Source organism: Meleagris gallopavo, chromosome 1 (genome assembly GCF_000146605.3).
Source record: "Meleagris gallopavo isolate NT-WF06-2002-E0010 breed Aviagen turkey brand Nicholas breeding stock chromosome 1, Turkey_5.1, whole genome shotgun sequence".
NCBI lineage: Eukaryota > Metazoa > Chordata > Aves > Galliformes > Phasianidae > Meleagris > Meleagris gallopavo.
In genome coordinates, this window is record NC_015011.2 from 65,571,887 (window position 1) to 65,594,368 (window position 22,482).

The window sequence follows — 22,482 nt, forward strand, 5'->3', positions numbered from 1 at the left end:
GAAAGAGCTCCCTATTTAAAAACCTTTTCCACACACTGATCACCTTGCCTCGGATCATCACTGCCTACTGCTCTTTCGTCTGTATTTTCCTGCGTTAAGTGCAGACTGAAACACCTTTCAATTTAGTTCAAGGGCTGTGCGTTTTCAAAAGTTGCAGGTTATAAGCTTGAAAATATGGTATCTTCTGCCGTGTCCTGAAATACAAGGGATAAGTACAGATTTGCTAAGGAAACAGCTACTTATTTCTTTCATTGAGCAATGAAAGGAACTAGATTTTATGGGAACTAATAGGAGCAAAGACAGACAGTGCAGTGGGGAAGGGGTCAGGGTTACTACAGTGATGTATCAATGCTCATCTCCTGCAAACACAGGAAAAAGAGCATGTGATATGCTCACCTGATCCTAACATACATTCTCCGCTTAATGCTTAAAAAAAAAAAAGCAAAAAAAAAAAGCAAAGAATCAACAGAAGTCAGTAAAGGAAAGTAACCAAGAATTCTTCAAAAATTACTGGATAGTATTCTTTCACATGGCAGAACTATCAATTGATATAACTGAGCCTAATATTTTAAACATAAGTGCATACATTCTCACAGTCATTGCACTTTTGTATACACACACACATACACACGTATTAAGCTGAAAACACAATCAGTGTATTACTGCAGTGCTGGTTTTAACCTGAATGGCAGTTCTGACTAAAGACTGGGAATACCACATGCAAAAAACTTCAGGGATTGAAAGGAGAAGAAAAAAGAGGAAAAAAAGAAGTTGAAGAATAGAAAAGAAGAATGCTTTATCTAAGTACAATCTTAAGTGACACTATTAGGATTGTCCCATTTGGACAAGACCTGTTAAGTCTAAACTGCACCACATACATCCAGTACTGACTGCTATGACAAATGAGCTCCTCTTTCACTGATCCTTTTCATCACTAAGTTTTCTGTCAATCACAAAAAAACTTCAACAATTTTCACTCTAGATTTACATTTAAAATTAAGGAACAGGTTATGTAATAAAAGGATGGTTTCTAACATCATCTTGTTTTCAACACAGTACTCCCCAAATGTTTCAGATCAAGACCAACACTATGACTTTACATGCTTCATGATATAAGAATTACCACCATCTTTTACACCTTGCTCATTCATGGATCACTTTACTTTGCCAAAACTCTACTCTCTGGAACACTTCTAAAACACATTGGTGCACCCTCTTCCCCCAGGCCGAGTCTGTATGCTTTGTAGAAAACTCCTCTTGACAAGAAAAAAAGAATCACCTGCCTCACTTGACGTCTTATTCAGAATATCACATTATTCAGGTCTCTTCCTTTGACTCTTTTTGTTTGGTAAAAAACAGTCAAAAATCATTTTGTGACAATTTGTCCCATGGTTATCAGTCTTTAGTTTCTTGTGTTTGCATTTTACATTCTCACTGTTTCTGAACCTGTCTCCCATTTGGTCTTGTTGTGGTTGTTTTGTCTTTTTTTTAAATTTTGTTTGTTTTGGTTGCATTTAACTTTACAGTAGCCTACTTGTGTCATCCTGTCAAATTAGATTAAGCTATGCTTTTTCAGTTATGCATATAAAAAACTAACCCGGTTTTCATGTTGTTTCTCTCATACCCCAAATGAAATTGTGACATCTTACACTGAAGCAAGTGTTGCTATTTATACAGTCTTTTAAAACCAGACCAACAGACACATAGATACACATGACAAATAGTCTTTGATACTAGATGAAAATTAACTTCATAATGGTTGATGTAGAAAAAAAAAATATGATTTATTTATACCACAGAATAGAATTTTTGAATGGTTAGGTTGGAAGGGACCTTAAAAACAACCTGGTTCCAACCCTACTGCTGTAGGCAGGATCACTTCCCACTACATTAGGCTGCCCAGGACCATATCCACTCTCACTCTGAGTACCTCCAGGGATGGGGTTTCCACAGCTTCCATGGGCAACTATTTTGTACTGTTCCAGTCCCTCATCTCTCTCATAATATCTAAACTGTATCTACTCTCTTCAGCTTAAAGTGAATACTTGTCCTGTCACTATATTTCTCAGAAAATGAATGCATCTTTTCTATAGGTACCATTAAGGTATTGGAGGGCCTCGTGGAAGTCCCCCAGAGCCTTCTCTTCTCCAATATGAACACATCAAATTCCTTCAGCATCTCTTCATAAAAGAGGTCTGTCCCTCTGAGAAACTTCGTGACCTACTCCAATAGCTCCATGTCTTGTGCTGGGTGCCCCAGGCCTGGATGCAGTACTCCAGATGGGGCCTCACAAAGGCAGAACAGAGGGGGGACAGTCACCTCTCTTGCCCTGCTGGCCAACCTTCTCTTGATAAAGCCAAATTTACAGTTGCCTTTCCAGGCTGCAAGTGTACACTGTGGGCTCATGTCCAGCCTTTTGTCCACAAGAACCCCAAGTCCTTCCCTGCATGGCTAAATCCATTTTTCACCCAGTCTCTGGCGATGTCTGGGATTGCCTTCACCCAAGTGTAGCTCCTTGTACTTGGACTTGTTGAACCCCATTTATTTCATGTAGGCCCACTTCTTAAGCTTTGCTAAGTTGCTTTGGCTGGCATCTTTTCCTTTTGTTATATCAACTGCACCCTCATCTTAGTGTCATCAGCAAATCTGCTGAGGCTGCACTCAATCCCACTCTGTATGTCATTAATGAAGATAGTAGATAACACCAGTCCCAGTGCAGACCTCTGAGGAACACGCCTCATTACTGATCTCCATCTTGATATAGAGCATTTACTGCAACTCTCTGGATGTGGGTATCCAGCCAATTATTTATTCAGCAAACAGTCCACCCTTCAAACTCATCTCTCTCCAATTTAGAGACAAGGATGTTGTATGGGAGTAACATAACTATTTACCATTGAAAAATGGCAGCATCTATTTCTCTGAGAGAACAGTATTACAAGATGATGTAAGTCATTCCAGAATAAAAAATTACTCCTAAGCAGCAATTACATAAGACAATTTGTAATATAAAGAATTACGTCTTAGGTACTCGAATGGTACCACACACCCTGAATTTGCAGATGCTTCCAAACGCAAATGACTGTTCACACTATAAAGTAACTGAGTCAAAAAATACATCACAGTATGGCTTAATTTACTTACCAGGCAGATGTACTCTGAAAAGACATCAGGGGTGGGCTTAAAGCATCTCCTTTGAGAGTATGTACTGTCTGTGATGTCTGAGGCTGTGGCTGAGGCTGAGTTTGAGGCTGCGTCTCTGGCTGAGGCTGAGTCTGTACTTGGCTTGGGTCCTGAGCAGAATTAATCCATCGGCTCTGTCCTTGTGTCATCCACTTTCCCTGTATTCCCCACCGTGCTAGGTAAAATTTGCAAATATCATAGTTCATTGAAGAGTAATATAAAAGGTCCAGTACCAGCAAGATCACCACAAAAAAACCATAGATCCACACCCCTAACAGTGCGCTGTAGTTGCTGTGAAAAAAAAAAAGGGAAAACAAGTCAGGTAATATGTCAGTAATCGTCACTGTATTAAGAGTTGTTTCTTCAATTATGTCAATATTATACATAGAAAACAAAAATTTTCTTTTAAAGTACATGATCAAAAATTATAAATACTATGTGACATGGGAGGTTTTTAAAAATGAAGACTCTCTGTCCTGCAAACATTTGGATTTCTCTCTCATCTGGGCACATATACCAATGTATAAGTGTGGTCTATGATTAACTCCAGTGCTTTAAACGAGACCTCATACGAAGACTTGATGATGTTAGGTGTGGTAAAGAAGAGCAATGAGAGTGAATGTCCATCTCTTTCAGCCTAGGACCACTCCTTCTCTGCCACTGGCTGCAGCCCAGTTCCCTAGGGTCTCTGTCCAGGCTGAAGGATAGGGCTGCTTCTTCTCCCTTCACAGACTCAGCCATTAGCAAAACTGAGCATACATTCCAGAGTCACAGATAGGCTGCTCCAGCCAAGGGCTGCCTTCAACAGCACTTACACGCAGCTCTCATGTAGAACAGACACTGGTGGTCAAGATTCTTTCCTTCTCTCTGCCTGGCAGAGACATAAGGTCACCAGTACAGGCATACACACAGCTCTCTCTAGGTTCATGAACACACACACATTTGCAATCTTTCAAGCACCTGGTATGAATCCTCTGTCCAATCTAGCACTCCCCCAGACCCACAGGTACTGGCATGGCCTTTCTGTCTGCCCAGCACTCCTCTGCCCAGATCCTTGAGTACTACTGCCTGGCACAGCCCTTCAGCCTGCCTGGCACCCCTCCCCACATCCTGAGCCCCACACCTCTCCATGGGTGTCCTATTTGCTAGATGGTCTAGCTTGAAGTTTGCTGGTGAATATATACTACCCCTTCCCGTGCACACCCCCTCAGGTTTGCAGAGCTCTGCGGTACACTCCCAGTTCAGGCCCCGTTGGATCACAGTTGTATCAGCTGCAAGGTTCATATTTCCTAGAAGAAGTGCCCATAGCTCATTAGCCTGCCAATGTATGTGACTGGAAGGTTTCTTTCTTGTGATGCTTTCCACCTTAAAAGTCATCCATCAGATAACCCTACAGGAATAAACATTCCTATGCTCTTACCTGCTCTCATAAGTTATTGTGACTGACCAGATTTGGTGTCCATCACTGCTTCCTTGTCTTATTATCTCTTGTTTCATTGAAAGAGGTCCTTGACCAGATACCCTTAAAAGAGCGGACATTCTCTTTCTACATAGCGTCACAGACAAGTCCTGTGTTTTATTCTGCAAATTCCCTCTCCCAGAGAGTAACCTCTCTGGAAGCAACAAGGCATTTATATAGAATCATAGAATCACAAGGTTGGAAAGGACCTACAAGATCATCTAGTTCAATTGCCCACCCATTACCACTGCTACCACAAGCCACTAAACCATATCTCGTAGTTCCTCATCCAGATACCTCTTGAACACTCCACCACCTTCCTGGGCAGGCCATTCCAGTGCTTGTCCACTCTATGAGAGACAAACTTTGTCCTTATGTCTACTCTAAATCTCCCCTGGCACAACTTGTGGCCATTTCCTCAGGTCCTGTTTGTTGCCTGGGAGAAGAGATCAAACCCCTCCTCATCACAACCTCCCTTCAGGAAGTTGCACAGTGTGAACAGGTCTCCCTTGAGCCTCCTCTTCTCCAGACTAAACAATCCCAGCTCCTTCAGCTGCTCCTCATAAGACTTGTGCTCCAGACCCCTCACCAGTTCCGTGTGTCTCTGGACACATATGAGTGAGGAAAACCATTTGAAAATATGTTGTAATCATTGACCCTGAGGAGGTGTCTACTACTGAAAACAGTCACTGCTGACGTGTATTAGAAACCTCCAGTCTTAAAACTTGCTCATTGTGCTTGGACTTGCCTTCAGTGTTCCGACTAATTATTGTTGGATGCAGCAGATGCTATTACAGGTATAGTCTCTCAGGCCATTAGTTTGCTGGTAGTAAATTTAAGAAGGAAAAATACTGACAAGATCTTATTATATTATGCATTCAATAGGAAGAAAAATTATTACTACATTTGAATGTACATGTTGGTGTAGCTATAGGGTGTATATGGGTAAAGGCAGTAAAAATTATCTGCTGCTGGCATGGTATGCAGAGCTTTACAGCTAGGACACATGAGTAAAGTTACTAAAAGAAAAAAGAAAGAAAAGAGGTCGAGAACTGGGAGAACAAAAAGGGGAAAAAGTGCTAGAGCTCTGCAGGTGACACAATACTAAAAGAAAACAATAACTATCAGGTGAAAGTGCAGTCTGCATTGGAAACTCTGTGAGTGAGGAAGATGAGGTGAGAGCAGAGAAGGAAAGAAACAAGTAAAAATGAATTTTCTTAGGTGTACAGGAAAGAACACTGATCTAGACCTAAGAGCTTATGTGGAAATAGATGTGGAGGCTATGAAAATGAACAAGCAGAAGAGATACTAATAAAAAATGTCATTAGGAAGACAGTCATAGGGGAAAATGCTCTCAGAGTAATAGTACTATGTAAGTAATCCCATCTGTTTGGAGCTGAACTTACACAAATTGAATCTAGCACCAGCTCTACCATGCTCATTCATAGACACTCAGGGAAACTTTGAGGGAATTGCATTTCATCAGAACATCAATCAAACCTGAAGAAAAAAGGCTGGGAAGATATATTGTAGACACAAGAAAGGAAGATATTTTGACAGTTTAAAAAAATGTCCCCAAATCTTTCAAACCTAAAACATTTCAAGCTCCTGCTTTGAATGTTCACTTCTGTTTAAACTGTTGTATGGCTCTTTCAGTTTATACTCCAAAAAAATCAGTAATTGAAACAAGATATCATATGAGAAATCAGAATTTTAATTTCTGTTGCTGCCTGTAAGCACATAACAAGACTGGTTCCCCTTTTCAGTGAGTGATCTTTCCACTAAACTGATAAACATGCCTAGATTAAATGAGATTCCATAGGAAACGATTGTGAGTAAAGAGAGGAAGGTTGAGGCTGTTAACGGGCCCTTTCAGTGTAAATGCAGGATTAAGCTAGCCTAGGATTTCAAACTTTTCAGTAAATTCCTAGAAGGATTGGATGTAGACAAAGCATAGTGCTTCCAAGAGCCCTTAATTCAAAAGTCAGAAAGAAATCCACTGTAACAAATCCTGTCCTTCTGCACCATTACTGCCAACAAGGTCTGTGTTATGAAGATGTGAGCTGTGTTTGATCCACAGGAAGAATGGAAATATTAGAAAACATGTTATTTTTGTTTAGCAGCAATTTGAGAGGGAGGAACATTTCTTATGGTTACCTCAGAAGAATTCATTGCTATTTCAGGCATTTAGTTTTACCCATCAGAATTTTGGTTTAGTGAAAATTAGAGTTATTTTGAGTGTTCCAATTTAAAGCAACAATTTATTAATCATGCCATATACGAATTCTCCATCTGTTCCTTCTAAATAACATCTGTTCCTCACAAGTACAGACATGAAAGAGTGCCTTATTTAACTTAAGAGACAGTGGGACAGCATCACTATCAAGGAGCCTTGTGAAAGATTACAAGCAAAACTAATAGAGTAGTGCTCTTCATACACAGAGAGAAATGCTGTATTTTCATACACTTTGTTTCTCAAACTATTAAGTTGGTAGAAAATACTAATTTTGCTGATGTTCATAAGTACATTAAAAATAAAAACTTCCCTACAAACTGAGAAGATACCTTAATTAGATAATAAACAACCTTACTTCTGTACCAGTGAATAACAGTAGAGCCAGAGACAGAGCAAAGAACTGGGAATCAAATCACCTAGGACTCTATCATTTCATTGAGCTGAATGATTTAATTTTAAAAGATTCACCCTGCAATTCGATTTTTCTGTGCTTCTGTGCAGAAGTTTCATTTTGATAAAAATAAGTCTGAATGGATTCCAAATCTGTCAAGATTCCAATTATTGGAGTTTGTTCCTTCACCAGGACAGACAAGTCTAATTGGTTGCTTTGGTGTGGTTGTATCTCCTTCTCCCCCTCTCTGGGTGAAAAGCCTGTCTTCACCTCCTAATTCTCCCACCCTCCCAATAGGTGATTTTGGAGCTTTGTTTTTGGCTTCCATACAAGGTTAGCATAATACTGCTGGAAGTGACTTCCAAGGCCATCCTCCCCAGACCTCTGCTGTCACAGGCCCACAGACAGAAAAACTGAAATATGGAGTAAAGTTACACGATCATTCCTTCCTTGCTTGTACATCAAACAGAGTAATTTATGGATCTACCACAAAAGCTTAGGAGCTCTTTATTTCAAGACACTTCAGCTTTTACAGAAATAGAATGTATATATGCTATAGAATTGATGCGGTGCCTACTTTTGTAAATATTTGCTCTGGCTTCAAGCAGCCTTGAATTGGGCTCTCTGAGGAAAATAAATACTTTTTTTACCCGTCTCATCCATTTCCATGTACAAAATCCTACACAGATTTCTCTGACACCCCTGCAAAGAAGTGAAAATAGACAGATTATGTTATTATTTTTACCCATACAATTCTTTCAATCTAATTTATTAATTTTTTGATAGAGATGGCAAGCAGGTTTTGGACTAAGCTGTTTTTTAAAAGAGTTTGTTGTTTTTTTTTAATATGCTGCACACGAACAGAAAATAATTCATTAAAGAATTTAGGCTTAAAAAAGCCCAACAAATCAAAACAATTGTGAGCAGAATTCTACAGCTGCAGTATAAATGTGGGCAGATGGCCATGGAAAATGCTTCTTTCCCTATTCTAGTTAAAAAGGACTGTTACTTGCTGTAGTAACACATTTTAAGTGTTGCCCCAAGCAAATGCAAGCTTACCTCCTTGCAAATTCTTTGGTACTTCTATCACTGAGGAAATCTCAGTACTTTTTTACATGAACACTAAAATAGAAAATCTCTAAAGATGTTTGTCCCATCTTCTATTTTCCTGAAATAATCCACTGCTGCAGTACCTAAGAGGTCTTCCCAGCTAGATTACATCTTTTTGGAACAGTTGGTGGTGGAAATGAAAATTTTATGCATTTATTTAGCTTTTCTTTCTTGTAAAGAAGATTTTCTGGGAGATATTTAACCAAATGCCAGCTCTGCAGGGGACATGCTGCACATGGAGAAAGATACTGCTATTCTGTTCTCACATTGCTTTTGGTGCAGTGTTGTAGTGTGCTGTGCTAAAGCCATTCAACTCTGAAAAACTGGAATAAAAGATAAGAAAAAACACAGATGCATTACAGACTGCCATAACGCTGTTCCAGTGTCAGATCAAGGACTCCTAACACAGTACTGCTACTGATTCCCATCAGAACATGTATAATAGAAAATCCGAAAGAGGACAAATACAAGACTCAGGTTAATACCATTTTTAAGAATAATCAAATAACTTATTAGACAAAGTGTTATGGAAAAATTTTTGGATGGCAGAACCTTTTTTGTCTGTTAGTCATCACTGGTATTCCTATATTTAATACTACATGAATTGCTAACATTTAAAAATATTATAAACTGATTAGTCTGTGTGATTGCAAAGATACAGACCAGTATTCTGCACTTACCAAAACACAGAAATGTTTAGTTATGGAAATTTAAGTAATGTAAATAAACCCCTATCGTTTAACTGTATGACTATAGAAGACAAATGTGGTTTTTCAGCTATGTCACAACAAAGGAATTACATATGACTTCATTAATTTTTCCCCTCAGTTGCCTGATAAAACAAGAGATGTGCTTTGATGATCACAAGAATGGCAAAGGGGAAAAATAAACAAAATATTAATAATATTGAATCACTGTTCCCTTAAAACTATAATCAGTTTTTTTTCAGTTCATTGCTACTCCCATATCCTAAGTCATTCATTCCCTCCAGCCACAGTACAATAGGTTTCACCAGATTTTTTTTTCAATGGTGTGTGAAATTAAATCTAAACAAATAGCTGAGTTTGTAACAGTATAGTGAATCCTGGATGTATTGGAATCCAAATAAAGTTAAATTACATATGTTAAATAAAGTCCAAGTGTGTTAAGATATTTATTATAATGACCTAAGTGCAGGCATCTAGGCTTCGCTTTTTCTGCTCCTCTACAGCACATTAAAATCGTAAGAAAGTCTTCTACAAATCTCAGTGAGCTCAAGATGAGGAGATTTCTCTCTGTCTCTTTACACTGGAAGATTTTTAATAGAGAGTTAGTTTCTCTTCATTTTCCTGGCCCTGATGGATTTATCGGAAGCAATATCTCAGAAAGTTACAAAAGGGGAATACTGGTTTCATTCATGCACTTTTCTAAATTATATCTCCAAAAGCTCTTTTTTGTATTTAATATTTTCTCTCACACCTTTGCTTTGCACCTTTGATCAGCACATAGCTAATGTCCACAAGAAATCCTGGACTGAAGACATATGTAAGTTATGCACTCTGCATGTGATTCTCAATGACTCTTACCAACAAACACTACAGAAATAGCCTCTTCTCCATCACAGCTGCATGAAGTGACTTTTAAAGAAGTGACTGCTTGATTAAAATAAAGCTTACACTAGGCTCTAAGTATTTTAATTAAAGCAAGATCCCATAGCCCATAGAATACCAAATAACCTTCTTTCCCACTGATGAACTGCTCACACATCACAGTCCTGAAGTAGAAAGAACTCTATTTCTGTGGGTGCATGCATGTGTGTGTACATCTACACGTGTACATGTACACGTGAATGGACATGCAGGTGGCAGGGAAGTGTTCTACATCCCAGGAGATACTTTGCAAGTATCACTCTTTTACACTACATACGCTACAGGGTCCTTTATTCTAGGTGGTTGTTGCTAACACTTTTTAAGTTATAGTGTGCAATTTCTACATCTATACAAAATTCAAACATCAGAAGGCAGAGCTGTAGGAGAGGTGTTAAGGAAGACAACACTGAGCTGGCTGCTGCTTGCTGCAATTAAAAGCTAAAGGAGCCAACATCAGTATTCCAGCTCTGCACCTTGTCCTGTATAGATGAATGACAACAAGCTGACAAAGGTTTGCACTAGAAAACAAAACACTGAAATCCCCATAGTAACCAAAAATCAATAGGTTGGAATTCCAGCTGTCTTTAATCTGTCCCTTTCTTGCCCTGAAGGGCCTGGATACCAGAATAAAATGTCAGGGGAAAGCAGACAGATCAGAATTTGACTGTGGGAGTTTACATCAGCTGAAAGTTGCCCTCTGCACCAAGAGAAATCACAGTGGATTAGTGTGGCCAGAATATAAAATATGATACAAGACAGATCACAAGTGAGCATTTTGCCATCATAAATAAGTAATCAGTAACAAACATCTGCTTGCTACAGATTAGTTTCTTATGAAAAAAAAAAAAACAACACAAAACCAACAAAACAAAACTAACTGATATTTAACCTAAGGATAGGCCCCAGAACTATATGGAAGTATCTCAGGTAAAAGGCAAGGAGGCCACACAGTGTTGGTATATAAACAAATATATTCTGTTCCCCAAGGTCAGAGATTACAAGAGATTTACATGTGAAATATCAGAGATTCAAGACAGGGCTGACACGGAAAAAGTCAGCTCCCTCCCTCTTCCCCCATGGATGTGGAGTTGAGGTTTATTTTTACAGACGTACATTTAAATATAGTTCAGATAAGACTGAAGCTGAGGAGAGACTGTTCATTTGTAACTTTTATATGTATCTTTATATCTCTTGTATTTATATGCAGCTTTTACTTACATACTGTCCAAACAATGTTTATAGTATGCACCAAAGCAATGAAAGCAAAGCTAAAACACCATTTCTTTTTAAAGTTCTATAATAGCAAAAGCCTTTCAGCAATGTTTCTCTGTGTGTGATTATTTTAATTGCTCCTATCATTAAGTACACCTCAGACTACATTACTAGACCAGGAACAGTTTGGTGAAGAGCACTTACTTAAAACTCATGTACTTACTTATGCATATATCCATCTGCATTCCCTGTTAAGTTCATCTGCATAACAGTCTGAAATTCTGTCTCATTGCAGCAGTATTTAAATACTGTGTTGTTATGGTGACAGCAAAAGATGTAAGATTTATTGTCAGAAAGACGGGGGCAGTGAAAACCAAAGTGGTAGCGTCCTTTGTAGTCTGTATATGGCTCGCAGACCCGAAAATGTGCGGACAACACTGTAAAACAAAGAACAATATTAGCATGGTGAGTCATTTCTGTCATCTGTGTGCTATGAACTATAGTTTTTCATTGGTTAAGCTTAAAAAACTGTCTTTGATTCCTGAAAATGTTAATACTTCAGAACTTTCAACATTATAACATTTTATACTAAAAATCATAGCATTTAGAATTTGCTGTTGTTTGACTTTTACTACTGCTATAATTCTGATAACTGTTCGTTTATTTCAAGGGAAGAGAAGAACTGCTTTCCAAGCCAAGAAACACACTAGTATTTAGGAAAACATTTAGGAAAACATATGCGTACATAGATATCCACAAAGACCTAACAATGTCTATGTTTGATTTTCCATCAATGACTTCATAGAAACAAAAAGCTGATGTAAAAACTTCAACAAAAGTTTGAAGATGCTTGATCTCTGGTCATTGTTACTGATAGACATCTCTTTTCCACTGTGAAGGTAGTTCTTCAGTAAGGATTATTCTGTCAGATATAGGAAGTACAAATGTTTAACAGATCTCAACAACTTTGAAATTGCAATGAGACAGAACTAATAGAAATACAGCTACTCCTGGGAATTCTTACAGGTCTTCTTTATTAAATTCTCATGTAAAGTGTTTATTACGCCTCTGAGAACATTTTTTCCGGGACTGTCACAATGCCTTTACCACCACTTTTCCTGAAAAAGACATGAAAGGAAGGCCATCTATACCCTTTGAACCCAGCTGACTGCTGCAGTGAATGGCACGCTGTGGTTACAAGGTCCATGGTAAGATTGCAGGCAGCCTGCTGGTTACCAGCAGCTCTGAACTGGAAACCATGCAATCACGTCAGTTTGCCTGAACTAAGCAAGTGTGCCAAGGGGCAGCAGGGAGAGCCCTTGCAGCATGGTTGTTAATCACCTACATGTGAATTCTCTGTACATCTGAAAAGTCCTGTACAAAAAAAGCTCCATATACTGCCACCATTCTAACCGATTCATTTTTGTGGAAGGCCCTGCAGTATTAAGGGCTATGTGTACCATAGGGTGCCCAAAGGCCTTCCACTCTAAAGAGAACAAAATATAGAAGTCAATAATCTGAATGCACAAGTGGCAGCGAAACGTTTTTACTCTGATTAGAGAACAGAGGCACAGTAATGCTGTGGGTAACTGTGCTTTGTGAGGTTACACAGACTGAAGATGCTCACTTTAGGCTGGCAGAATTAACTCTTCTAACTTGATGTATGATTTTCATATATGTTTATCAGTACATGAGGATACCTATAATGACTTGCATAGATTGAGCTTACCTATACAGCATCTCTCCACACACAGTTCCTGTTGACTGAGAATCGTGTTTTCTCATTATTATTTTCAGGTTTCTCGCACTCTTTTACTATGGGCTTAATCAAATTTTAATGATCATTGCAGTGGAAATGACTTCTTTATTTATGTGTATAGAGGGAGTATAGAACAAAGCATTAAACTGAGGAGAAAACAAGGTCACATATTCCCTTCTGAATGAAGGAAAACCACTCTAAACATCTTACAGTCTGAAATATGTATTTATTTTAATGGCTAAACTGAGGCCTAAAAAAATTGCGTGAGGATCTCATGAAATCAGTGCAGGAATTCATTTGCATCCTCTCATGCCAAGTTTAGTTTTTCATTTACCTGAAACACTGTCCTCCTTGGTAATAGGACATGTTTGGCTAGAATGTAAACTTACGTTTTGTAACCACAAATTTATTGAGAAAAAAACAACACCAAACCAGATAGATGAGGGCCTCCAAGGACAATCAAACGTGTATAAAACCTGATTCACCCTCTATGAAAGTTCCTATCTCCACTTGTCTCTGTTTCTACTGATTGAAGATCTTACAGCAGTTATCCTCCAAAAACAGACCTCAGCTCCATTCCTAAAATTAGCTGAGAAGAACCTAAGCTCTAGTATTAGTATAGCACAGTATTCAGAGAAGTAAGTAATTTCAGATATGGATTGATAGGATAATGCAACTGTTATGCACGTTATGTACACACACACCTGTCATTATTACTTTAACAACAGAGAAAATCCCTTCATCGACAATGTCATTTGGGATCTGAAGAGCTTGAGGAATGCTGTGATTACCAAAGGAATACAGACATGTATTTGTTTGAACAAGTAATGACTTCTCTCTCCCCTTAGCCCCAACACCTTAAATAACATGGCAGTAAAATGTAGATGTTCCATGATTGATCCAGATTTGAAAAATCACAATGGCTGAGGTTGGAAAGAAAGTTGCCTGGCCCAACCCCTTCTTAGGCAAGGCCACCAGAGAGCTGGTGATCAAGCTGATAGTCAGCTTTTGAAGATCTCCAAAAAGGAGGCTCCACAACCTCTCCAGGCAATCTGTGCCAGGGCTCTGTCAATTGCATGGAATGAAATTGCTTCCTAGTGCTCATAGGGAGCCCCCTGTATTCTAGTTTGTGCCCACTGCATTTAGTCCTGGTACCAGGCAGCCCCGAAAAGAGCCCGTCTCTGTCCTCTTTGCATATTCAGGTATTTACATGCATTAATGAGATTCCCCTGAGACTTCTTTTCTCTAGGCTAAATAAGTCTCTCAGCATTTCCCGATATGAGAGAAGTTCCAGAAACTTCTTCCTCTTAATAGACTTTTGTTGGTTTCTTTTCATTATCTCTGTCTCTCTACAGTACAGGGGAGCCCAGAGCTGAATATAGGATTTTTGATGTGGCCTCAGCAGTGCGGAGTAGAGGGGAAGGATCACCTTCATCAACTTGCTGGCAATACTTTGCAACCCAAGATACTATCACCTATCTTTACTACAATGGCACTCTGCTGTTTCATTTTCAACTTGATGCCAACCAGGATTCCCAGGTCCTTTTCTGCCAAGTTGCTTTTCAGTTGGGCAGTCCCAGCATGCACACGTGCATGTTCCTCCCTAGTGACGAGACCTTCATTTTCTCCTGTTAGACCACACAAGGTACCTGCCAGCCCAAATCTCCAGTTTGTCCAGGTCCCTCTGGAAGGCAGCATGAACTTCTAGCCTCTCAGCCACTCCCTCCACTTCTGCATCATGAATAAACTTGCTGGGGTGCACCCTCTTCCATCATCATTTTAGTTTTAACTATGCACATTTATTATTATTATTATTAAAGCTGAGACCTATGGCATGGAAGAAATTCATAAAACAAACAGTATTTGACTAATGATTTGATTTCTAAAAGGATCAGAAGCTTGATTCATTTACTTAAATACAAAACTCTGGTGCCAATTAAGATTTCCCCAGTCTGTCCTGCCTGCTCTCCAGCTTTCAGAGGAGGAGGTTCAGGTCTCTCAAAGCTCCAGTGCATACATGGATGAGCTAGAGCAAGTCAAATGGCATTAAATTAACATGGTTAAGCTCTTGTAAAGTGTCCTAGGCATTCTGTAAATGTTTGATACCAGCTTGCAGGGTTGCATTACACACCCTCTAATGCATACACTTCTACTAATCACTGTTACTAGGAAAAAAGCACCCATGTCTAATGTCAAAGAACAGAAAGAACATTGACCTCATTTCTGGTAGTCACACAGATCAGTATATCAAGGTAATGCCTACTTGGTGTTTTACTGTAAATCTCTTTACAATCAGGGAGCTTTCCTCTAAGTCACGTTTCTGGGCCTAGTAAATCTGAGTGAAGTGGTAGCCTTCATGGAGTAGCCTTGCACTTCAATAGTGACATTTATCCATAGCATTTTTCTTCACAGTAGTGAGCTGAAGAGTATCCATTTAATCTTTCTCTGATAAATTGCCTGCTTCAGATGCTTCAAATGAAGATTTATCTGCATTATAGAATAAGCTGTGCAAAAAGTGTTCTTTTAAGATATATACAAGGGCTACTTAAAAAGTAATGCCTCCTGTTTTATAGTATTAGCTAATGACGTTAGAGGCAATGTTGGCAGTATAGCTGCAGAGGCTGAACCTTCCCACCAATAATTCATTACATTTTGTTGCTGTGAGACAGATGGTAGCAGAGGGACAATGTGACTAAATAACGTCTGTAATGGAAGTGCGGAGGAAGAAAAGGTGTGTCATCGAATTCCTCCATGTGAAAAGAAATGGCACCCATTGACATTCACTGACATTTGGAGACCAAACAGTAGCTGTGAGCGCAGTGAGGAGGTGGGTGGTGCATTTCAGACCTGTTTAACAGTGGGTCACCTCTGCTGGTACAGATTTTTACAAACGCAGCATGCAGGTTCTTGTTCGGCACTGATGAAAATGCACAATTAATCATGGTGATTATGTTGAAAAACAGCATTTTGTGGTTGAGAATTTGCTGCATTCAATAGTCTTATCATGCTCTTTGTATCTCTTAAAATTTCCACAGAAATAAATAGGAGGCATTACTTTCAGAGCAACCTACATATGTACCTCATTATACCTTCATTTATCATGCTTACTTGATATATAATTAGATAAATGTTATGACATATAAATGTAAAATGTAGACTTTTTTTTTGGTATGATGCCTTTTTCCTTTAAAAGTGTTAGATTACTACATTACAGCTACATAGTAATTTTTGCAGTGTTTAGTATAGATTATTGTTTCAACTTTGGGACATTTTAAGAGAAAATGCTAGAACTAGCTTTGAAAGCAAAACTACTAGTTTTCATATATAATTCCTGCAGCTTAGCCTGGGTAATTACAGCCAGGTTAAACTACTGCAAGAGAACAACAGCCCTGTGAGGTTAAGTTTGAGTTGATATGGCTCTAGTGCATGTTGTTAGAACTGAAACTCCTTCTTTGTTTCATAAGCAATGGAATACTTCTATGCTTCTGAAACTATCCAGTGCTGAGAGACAAACTGCATTGTGAGAATGCACTAGAAGGCTCCAGGAAGGTTTAGATTCTTCCTCCCTGCAAAGTAGTTTACTTATCAGCACATGTGAAATGTTCTCTGATCCCTAGGCAGGTTCTTTGACCATTTTGAAGGAAAATTAAACACAGCTGAATTTGGTGATGAAAACATGGGGAAGGGTGACTACAGAGAGGAGGCAGAACAGAAGATAACATTGGGTCAGAGTATGAGTTAAGCTTCTAATAAAATGTATTCCCAAACAAACCCTTAAATAGTAAAATGTGTGCTAGTGATTAAAATAAATAGACAAGAAAAAGCATGAAGTGATGTTTGAGTTCTGGTCTGAATTTGCTAGTCACTGCGTGGTGGGTTAACCCTAGTTGGCAGCTATCACCACAAAGTCGCTCATAAACTCCTCCTCCCAGTGAGAGGGGGAAGAAAATCAGAAGGGCAAAGTGAGAAAACCTGTGGGTTGAGATAAAGGCAGTTTAATTTGTGAAGAAGAACAGAAGAAAAAAATAGGTGACATGAAGGCAATCAGGCACCACCAGTGGAGAGATGTCTAGTCCATTCCCCAAGCAACGGCAATTATTGGGGAAATAAAAAAAAAAAGCAACAAACTCTGTCCCAGTTTTATGGCTGGGCATGACATTATCTGCTCTGGAATATCACTTTGGTCAATGTGGTTCAGGGGGTCTGGCAGTACAGCCCCAGTGAAAAACAGAAAATGCCTTGATGCTGTGTAAGCAGCGTCCAGCAACAGCTGCAGCGTTCCTGTGTTATCAATGCTCTATTGGTCACCAGTCTAAAACACAGCACCACAGAAGCTGCTGGAAAGAAAAATAATCCCATCCAGCCAAATCCAGTACACCGTGAAAAAGCATTACACAGTTTACAATAAATCAATCATTTCACTTGCTGTATTTGCTTATTGGATCTCTGATTCCTAGAGCAAAATAAAATATAATGTTTTACAAAGTATTTTTTCTGAAAATAACTTAAATCCTGAGCATGAAGGAGCCTTATCTCTACAGCAGTACTTAGGATAAAAGTAATGTAACTGAAAGGCTGTGGGTTGTCTGTTGCAAAGATGGCAGCTGTTTCTGGAATGGATTTGCATGTGCAAATTCTCATCCTGTTTTTGAAAGGTAATACTGAACAGGTTGATGATATAGATGCTCCTATCTCTGTTCCTACTAATTTCCAGAGAATAGTCTGCCATGCTTCAACGGACTGATTTGAGCTCATCTTAAAATTTATCTAGTCTACCATAAAAAGTACACAGCTAGTATACATTAAGCTGCTACTGCAGTCCTACCTATTCATGGTTAAACTGTGCAATGCTCATTTTTTTTCTAATTTAGTCACATAATTTTTCAAGTACCAAAATTTTCAGAATGGCTGATCATTATAAACTTTCCAGATAAATCCACACAAATATTCATGTATTTACATTTTACTTAGCACAACACCAATCATTCGAGAGTCTCTGACAATTTTGCTATGAAAACATTCATGTTTTAATTGAAAGGATAATTAATGTAACATGCAAATAATGTCAAATTTTGCTTGCTAGTATAAGCTTTGATGCTATCCTTAATGTATTTCAATCCATTACATGAATTTAACTATCAATATTCCTGTAGAGTAAAAATAGGCATTACAGTGGTCTGAAAGGATATTCTTATGATATGACTGCATGCTGCTTCTCCCTCTATCAGGCACTCCCTATTCAGTTAGAACAATTAATAAACATCCATGTATTCTGAAATAGTGCATCATTGTGATAACACTGAAAGAGAATCAGTCTGAAGTTTCAGTATGCCCAATTTAATTTCAACTTTTTTTTTTTTTACCCTTCAAGGAGTCACAGTCTATTTCTCCCTTCTCTGAGAACATTTTGCCCATGTTGGGAAATTATAACTCCTTTCTCTATATTATATTATATATTATAACTATTTCCGCATGCATCAGGACAGGTTAGGGGATGACCTGCTGGAGATGAGCTCTGTGGAGAAAGACATGGGGGTGGGACCTTGTCGACAACAGGTTGGCCATGAGCTAGCAGTGTGCTCTTATGGCCAAGAAGGACAATGGCATCTTGGGGTGCATAAAAAAGAGCATGGCCAGCAGGTTGAAGGAGGTGATCCTCCCTCTCTACTCTGCCCTGGTGAGGCTATCTTTAGACTACTGTGTCCAGTTCTGGGTTTCCCAGTTCAAAAGAGACAGGGATCTCCCAGAAGCAGTCCAGCAGAGTGCCACAAAGATGATAAAGCTCCTGGAGCATCTTCCATGTGAGGAAAGGCTGAGTAACCTGGGTCTGTTCAGCCTAGGGAAAAGAGGACAGATTGGATCTGATAAATGTTTACAAATATCTAAAGGGAGTTAGGAGACAAATAGATGAGGTTAGACTCTTCTTGGTGATGTGTAGTTATAGGACAAGGAGCAGTGGCCTAAAACTTGAACATAGGAAGTTCCATACTAACATGAGGAAGAACTTCTTTACAGTATGGGCGATGGAGGAGCACTGGAAAAGGTTACCTAGAGAGGTTGTGGAGTCTTCTACGAAGATATGGAAGATCTGTCTGGATGCCTACCTGTGCGACCTATTATAGGGTACCTGCTTTAGCAGGGAGGTTCCTTCCAACCCCTGTGATTCTATAATTCTAACCACACAGCTCAAGCTGCCAAATTTTAGCCTCATCCTTAGCCACCACCACAGTACCAGACCTACTGTCACTGTTTCCTTTTCTGATAAAAAGGAGTATGGGCCCTGAGAACAGCTGTTCTGGGAACTTGCCTGTTACTTCTGCCCTTTCCTTCTGCCTGCGGAGACAATTACACTTCCAATTGCCGAGTGCAGTTTGCAAGCCTGCATATAGATTTAAGAACTTGAGTAATAAGGTGGCATGTATTTGTATGTAAGAGATTAGAAGGGAGGCACGATCTTACAGGTGAAAATCTGAAAATCTAGGAAACTCAAGAAGTTTTGCCTTTAGATTTTCATTTCAGCTCAGTTTAAGAATGCTGTTTGTATAATTTCAGTGGAGTAGCATCTCTTATTTCCCCATCACTCTCGGTGCATGAAGCCATTAGTTTTCCTTTATGGAAGCTGATCCTAGGCATAAAAAAAGTACACTCATGCTGTCTACAAAATAACAAATAATAAATGTTATCCTTTCATTCATGTCCCATGAAAGGTCATTTAGCAATGGTTTAAACCTAATCCTACAGATGTCAGTAGTAAAATTCCCCAATGAGTGGAACTTAGATAGCATGAAGGACTTGTGGTGACCCCAAATGAAGCCTGCACTGTACACGCTGACTACTATTATTAGTAGGTAAATCATGTAAGAACTAAAGGTCATATATAACTAGTTGCAAATAAAAAACTGTATTTCAGAGGCACTAAGTTTTGTCTCCTAAGAAAAAATATGTCAGGCCACTGGCTTTTTGTTTGTGTTTGAGGTAACAGGTGTTTATGTAGCAGCAGATGACTACTACTGTTTGCATGCATAGTGCTATCATCCATTCTACTGGAACACAGATATATTTAAATTATCTTGAGGAAAATGATTGGAAAAATGGAGTCTCAGGTGGTTTCTAGTAGAAGTCCCCTGAAGTGAGCAGTAAAAGTACGAAAACATAACAAAAATCAAAAGAAGAGATCAGAACAGCTTTGTGATGTTTGACCAGTGGGATATAATCACTGAAGTCTTCTTGAATAACTGACTTTTCTTTTACACCAGGGAAATAGCTTTCTGAAATGACCTGAACCTGAAAAAAGACAAAGAGATTGCTCTGACCTTCCATGCCTGATTCTTGTATACAGGAGCCAGGTTAGATAACTAGGGATGCAGAGCTATACACAGGGATAGCAATGAAAAGACTCCACAAGAAAGTAAATTTTTAAGATTACACCAACAAGTAGTTTAGCTGATAATAGTGTAACATTTTCCACAAAAGAAGATTAGATCTGTAGCTGGATAATGATCTATTGTTAGTAAGAATCAAGCCGAACATTTGCAAACAAGCATCAGTACTGTGGGAAAGAAAATCCATACATCACATAACTGATGGGGATATAACATTGCATATTACAGGCATCACACATATGCAATAACATGCCAACTCTTACTGAACACAAAGATATCTGAAGATATATAATTTCTGGTAAAGTTTTAAGTATGGTGATTATGGATGTGGTGCAGTACAAGGGAATATGGAGCAATGATGGAAAAAAACATCAACCACATTTTCAGTTAAAAAGTACTTCAGGAATGGAGGGCAAAAGAGGCCTTAGTCAGAATTAATAATTCCTAGGACCAAATCTAGTTGGCCTGTGAATATTCACCCCTCCTTTTTGTTGTAAATGTAAACATTCATCTATCATTTCAAAAATAAATACATAAATAAATAAATAAATAAATAAAATCCGTGTCTTCAATGTCACAGATATCTTCTGAAGAACAAATGCAACTAGCAATCATAGCACTCAACTAATTCTCAATATAACATCTAACAGATTGCTGCAAAATCTGTGTGCTAGTACCAAATATCTAGGGCAGATCTAGTGAGTATCTACAGAAAGAAACATATATTCCCTTCTGGTTCTGTCAGTTCTTCAGATTTGGGAAAATAATGATACTTGCAAACTATCATGTCGTACATTTTTCTTTAAGTATGTGTGTGTATATATATATAAATGTAATGTAAGTTACATCATATCTGATGCATACTCATTTCAAATACAGTTAAAGTTCAATGTTCAATCTTTCACATGCTCATGTGTTTTTATGTACACATAAAAACATACATTTGGTAGCCAACTTGCTTTTTTTTCAAATAGACAATCATTCAGAAAAATGGTTGGATTTTACGGTGGTGTGGATTTTGTTTTTTCTTTTAAGCGAGCTGAAAAACTACTATAGCAAAACAGTGTCTTCTTCTGTTAAACTATGTCAATACTCCATCACCTCTTCTTTCTTAAGCTGAAGTTTTCAATTGCATTTCATATTTCAGCCTTGGTTGTTAGATGCAAAGATGCTTTTTCGTTATTCAGTTACCAACTCATTTGAACATTTTGGTTTTCTAGGAATTTGATATCAAATTGCAACACTTTTTTCCTCATGACATTGATAGATAAATTCAAGATATGAAAGTTAGTTACCTGCTGACAAGAGCAATGAAACCAGAACCATCAGCACATTCAAGGACTGTTGACCACAACTTGTCATTGTTGGCTTTCATTGGTCCATCAGAGAATCACCTGTTTGATGAGATGCAACATCATGGTTAATTGCCTATTTCATATCGTTTTTGTTTGTTCAAACATTGACTTCCCCACAAAGCTTTGGTTAATTGATAGCTTCACGCAGCAAGAAAAAACAAAAAACAAAAAACAAAAACAAACAAACAAACAAAAAAACCCAACAACATACTTCTTTCTGGAAGTTTTATTTCTTTCTTATGTTTTATAAGAGAAAATATATCCATTTCTATTATTCCTTTCTCATTTTACCCTGAATGTACAGAGCTATTTACATACTTTTCATTAACTCAAGGTATAGAGAAATCACATAAAGTCTTTATTGGATATTCACACTTCTCCTGTAATCTAAGATCAGCAAGACTGTGCTTTTTTTATTGGCAAATGAATGGGCTGTTGTATTATGCCTGTAAGAACCAGAAGGATATAAACAACGTAAAAATAAATTATCTGCTTTGGAAGTCGATCTGTTTTACCCCAATAGAGGGTGCAGTCGTTCAGAAAGTGGGTTGAACAACTGTGATGGCTGGAAACATTTGAAAATACTGCTTTGATTCTAATGAAAAGACTTTTATAGAATTATTCTGATTTCTTGGTTTTCCTGGAAGACGGGGCGAGATGTGATCAGTTTGGCTGGTAGTTGTTCAATAAAAAGGATAGTCTAGTTTATCTTGCAGAAAAGCCCGACAGCTGGGGAAACACATCTTACATCTGCATTGATTCAACAT

General features: G+C 38.4%; 1 protein-coding gene across 3 annotated transcripts in view; it reads right to left on the minus strand.

The window, feature by feature from the left end:
• Window positions 1–22,014, minus strand: part of SHISAL1 (shisa like 1) — a 44,871-nt gene extending 22,857 nt beyond the window's left edge. The window contains exons 1-3 of one of the 3 annotated variants that reach the window (XM_010715326.3): window positions 21,656–21,911; window positions 11,443–11,656; window positions 3,145–3,474 (exon numbers count right to left, since the gene is read on the minus strand). In XM_010715326.3, coding sequence (XP_010713628.1) covers window positions 3,145–3,474; window positions 11,443–11,656; window positions 21,656–21,722 — 611 coding nt within the window. In that variant the 5' untranslated portion in view covers window positions 21,723–21,911. Of the gene's footprint in view, window positions 1–3,144; window positions 3,475–11,442; window positions 11,657–21,655 lie in introns of all 3 variants that reach the window. The other 2 variants (XM_010715313.3, XM_010715319.3) reach the window with 2 other exon arrangements.
• Window positions 22,015–22,482: the final 468 nt, after the last annotated feature.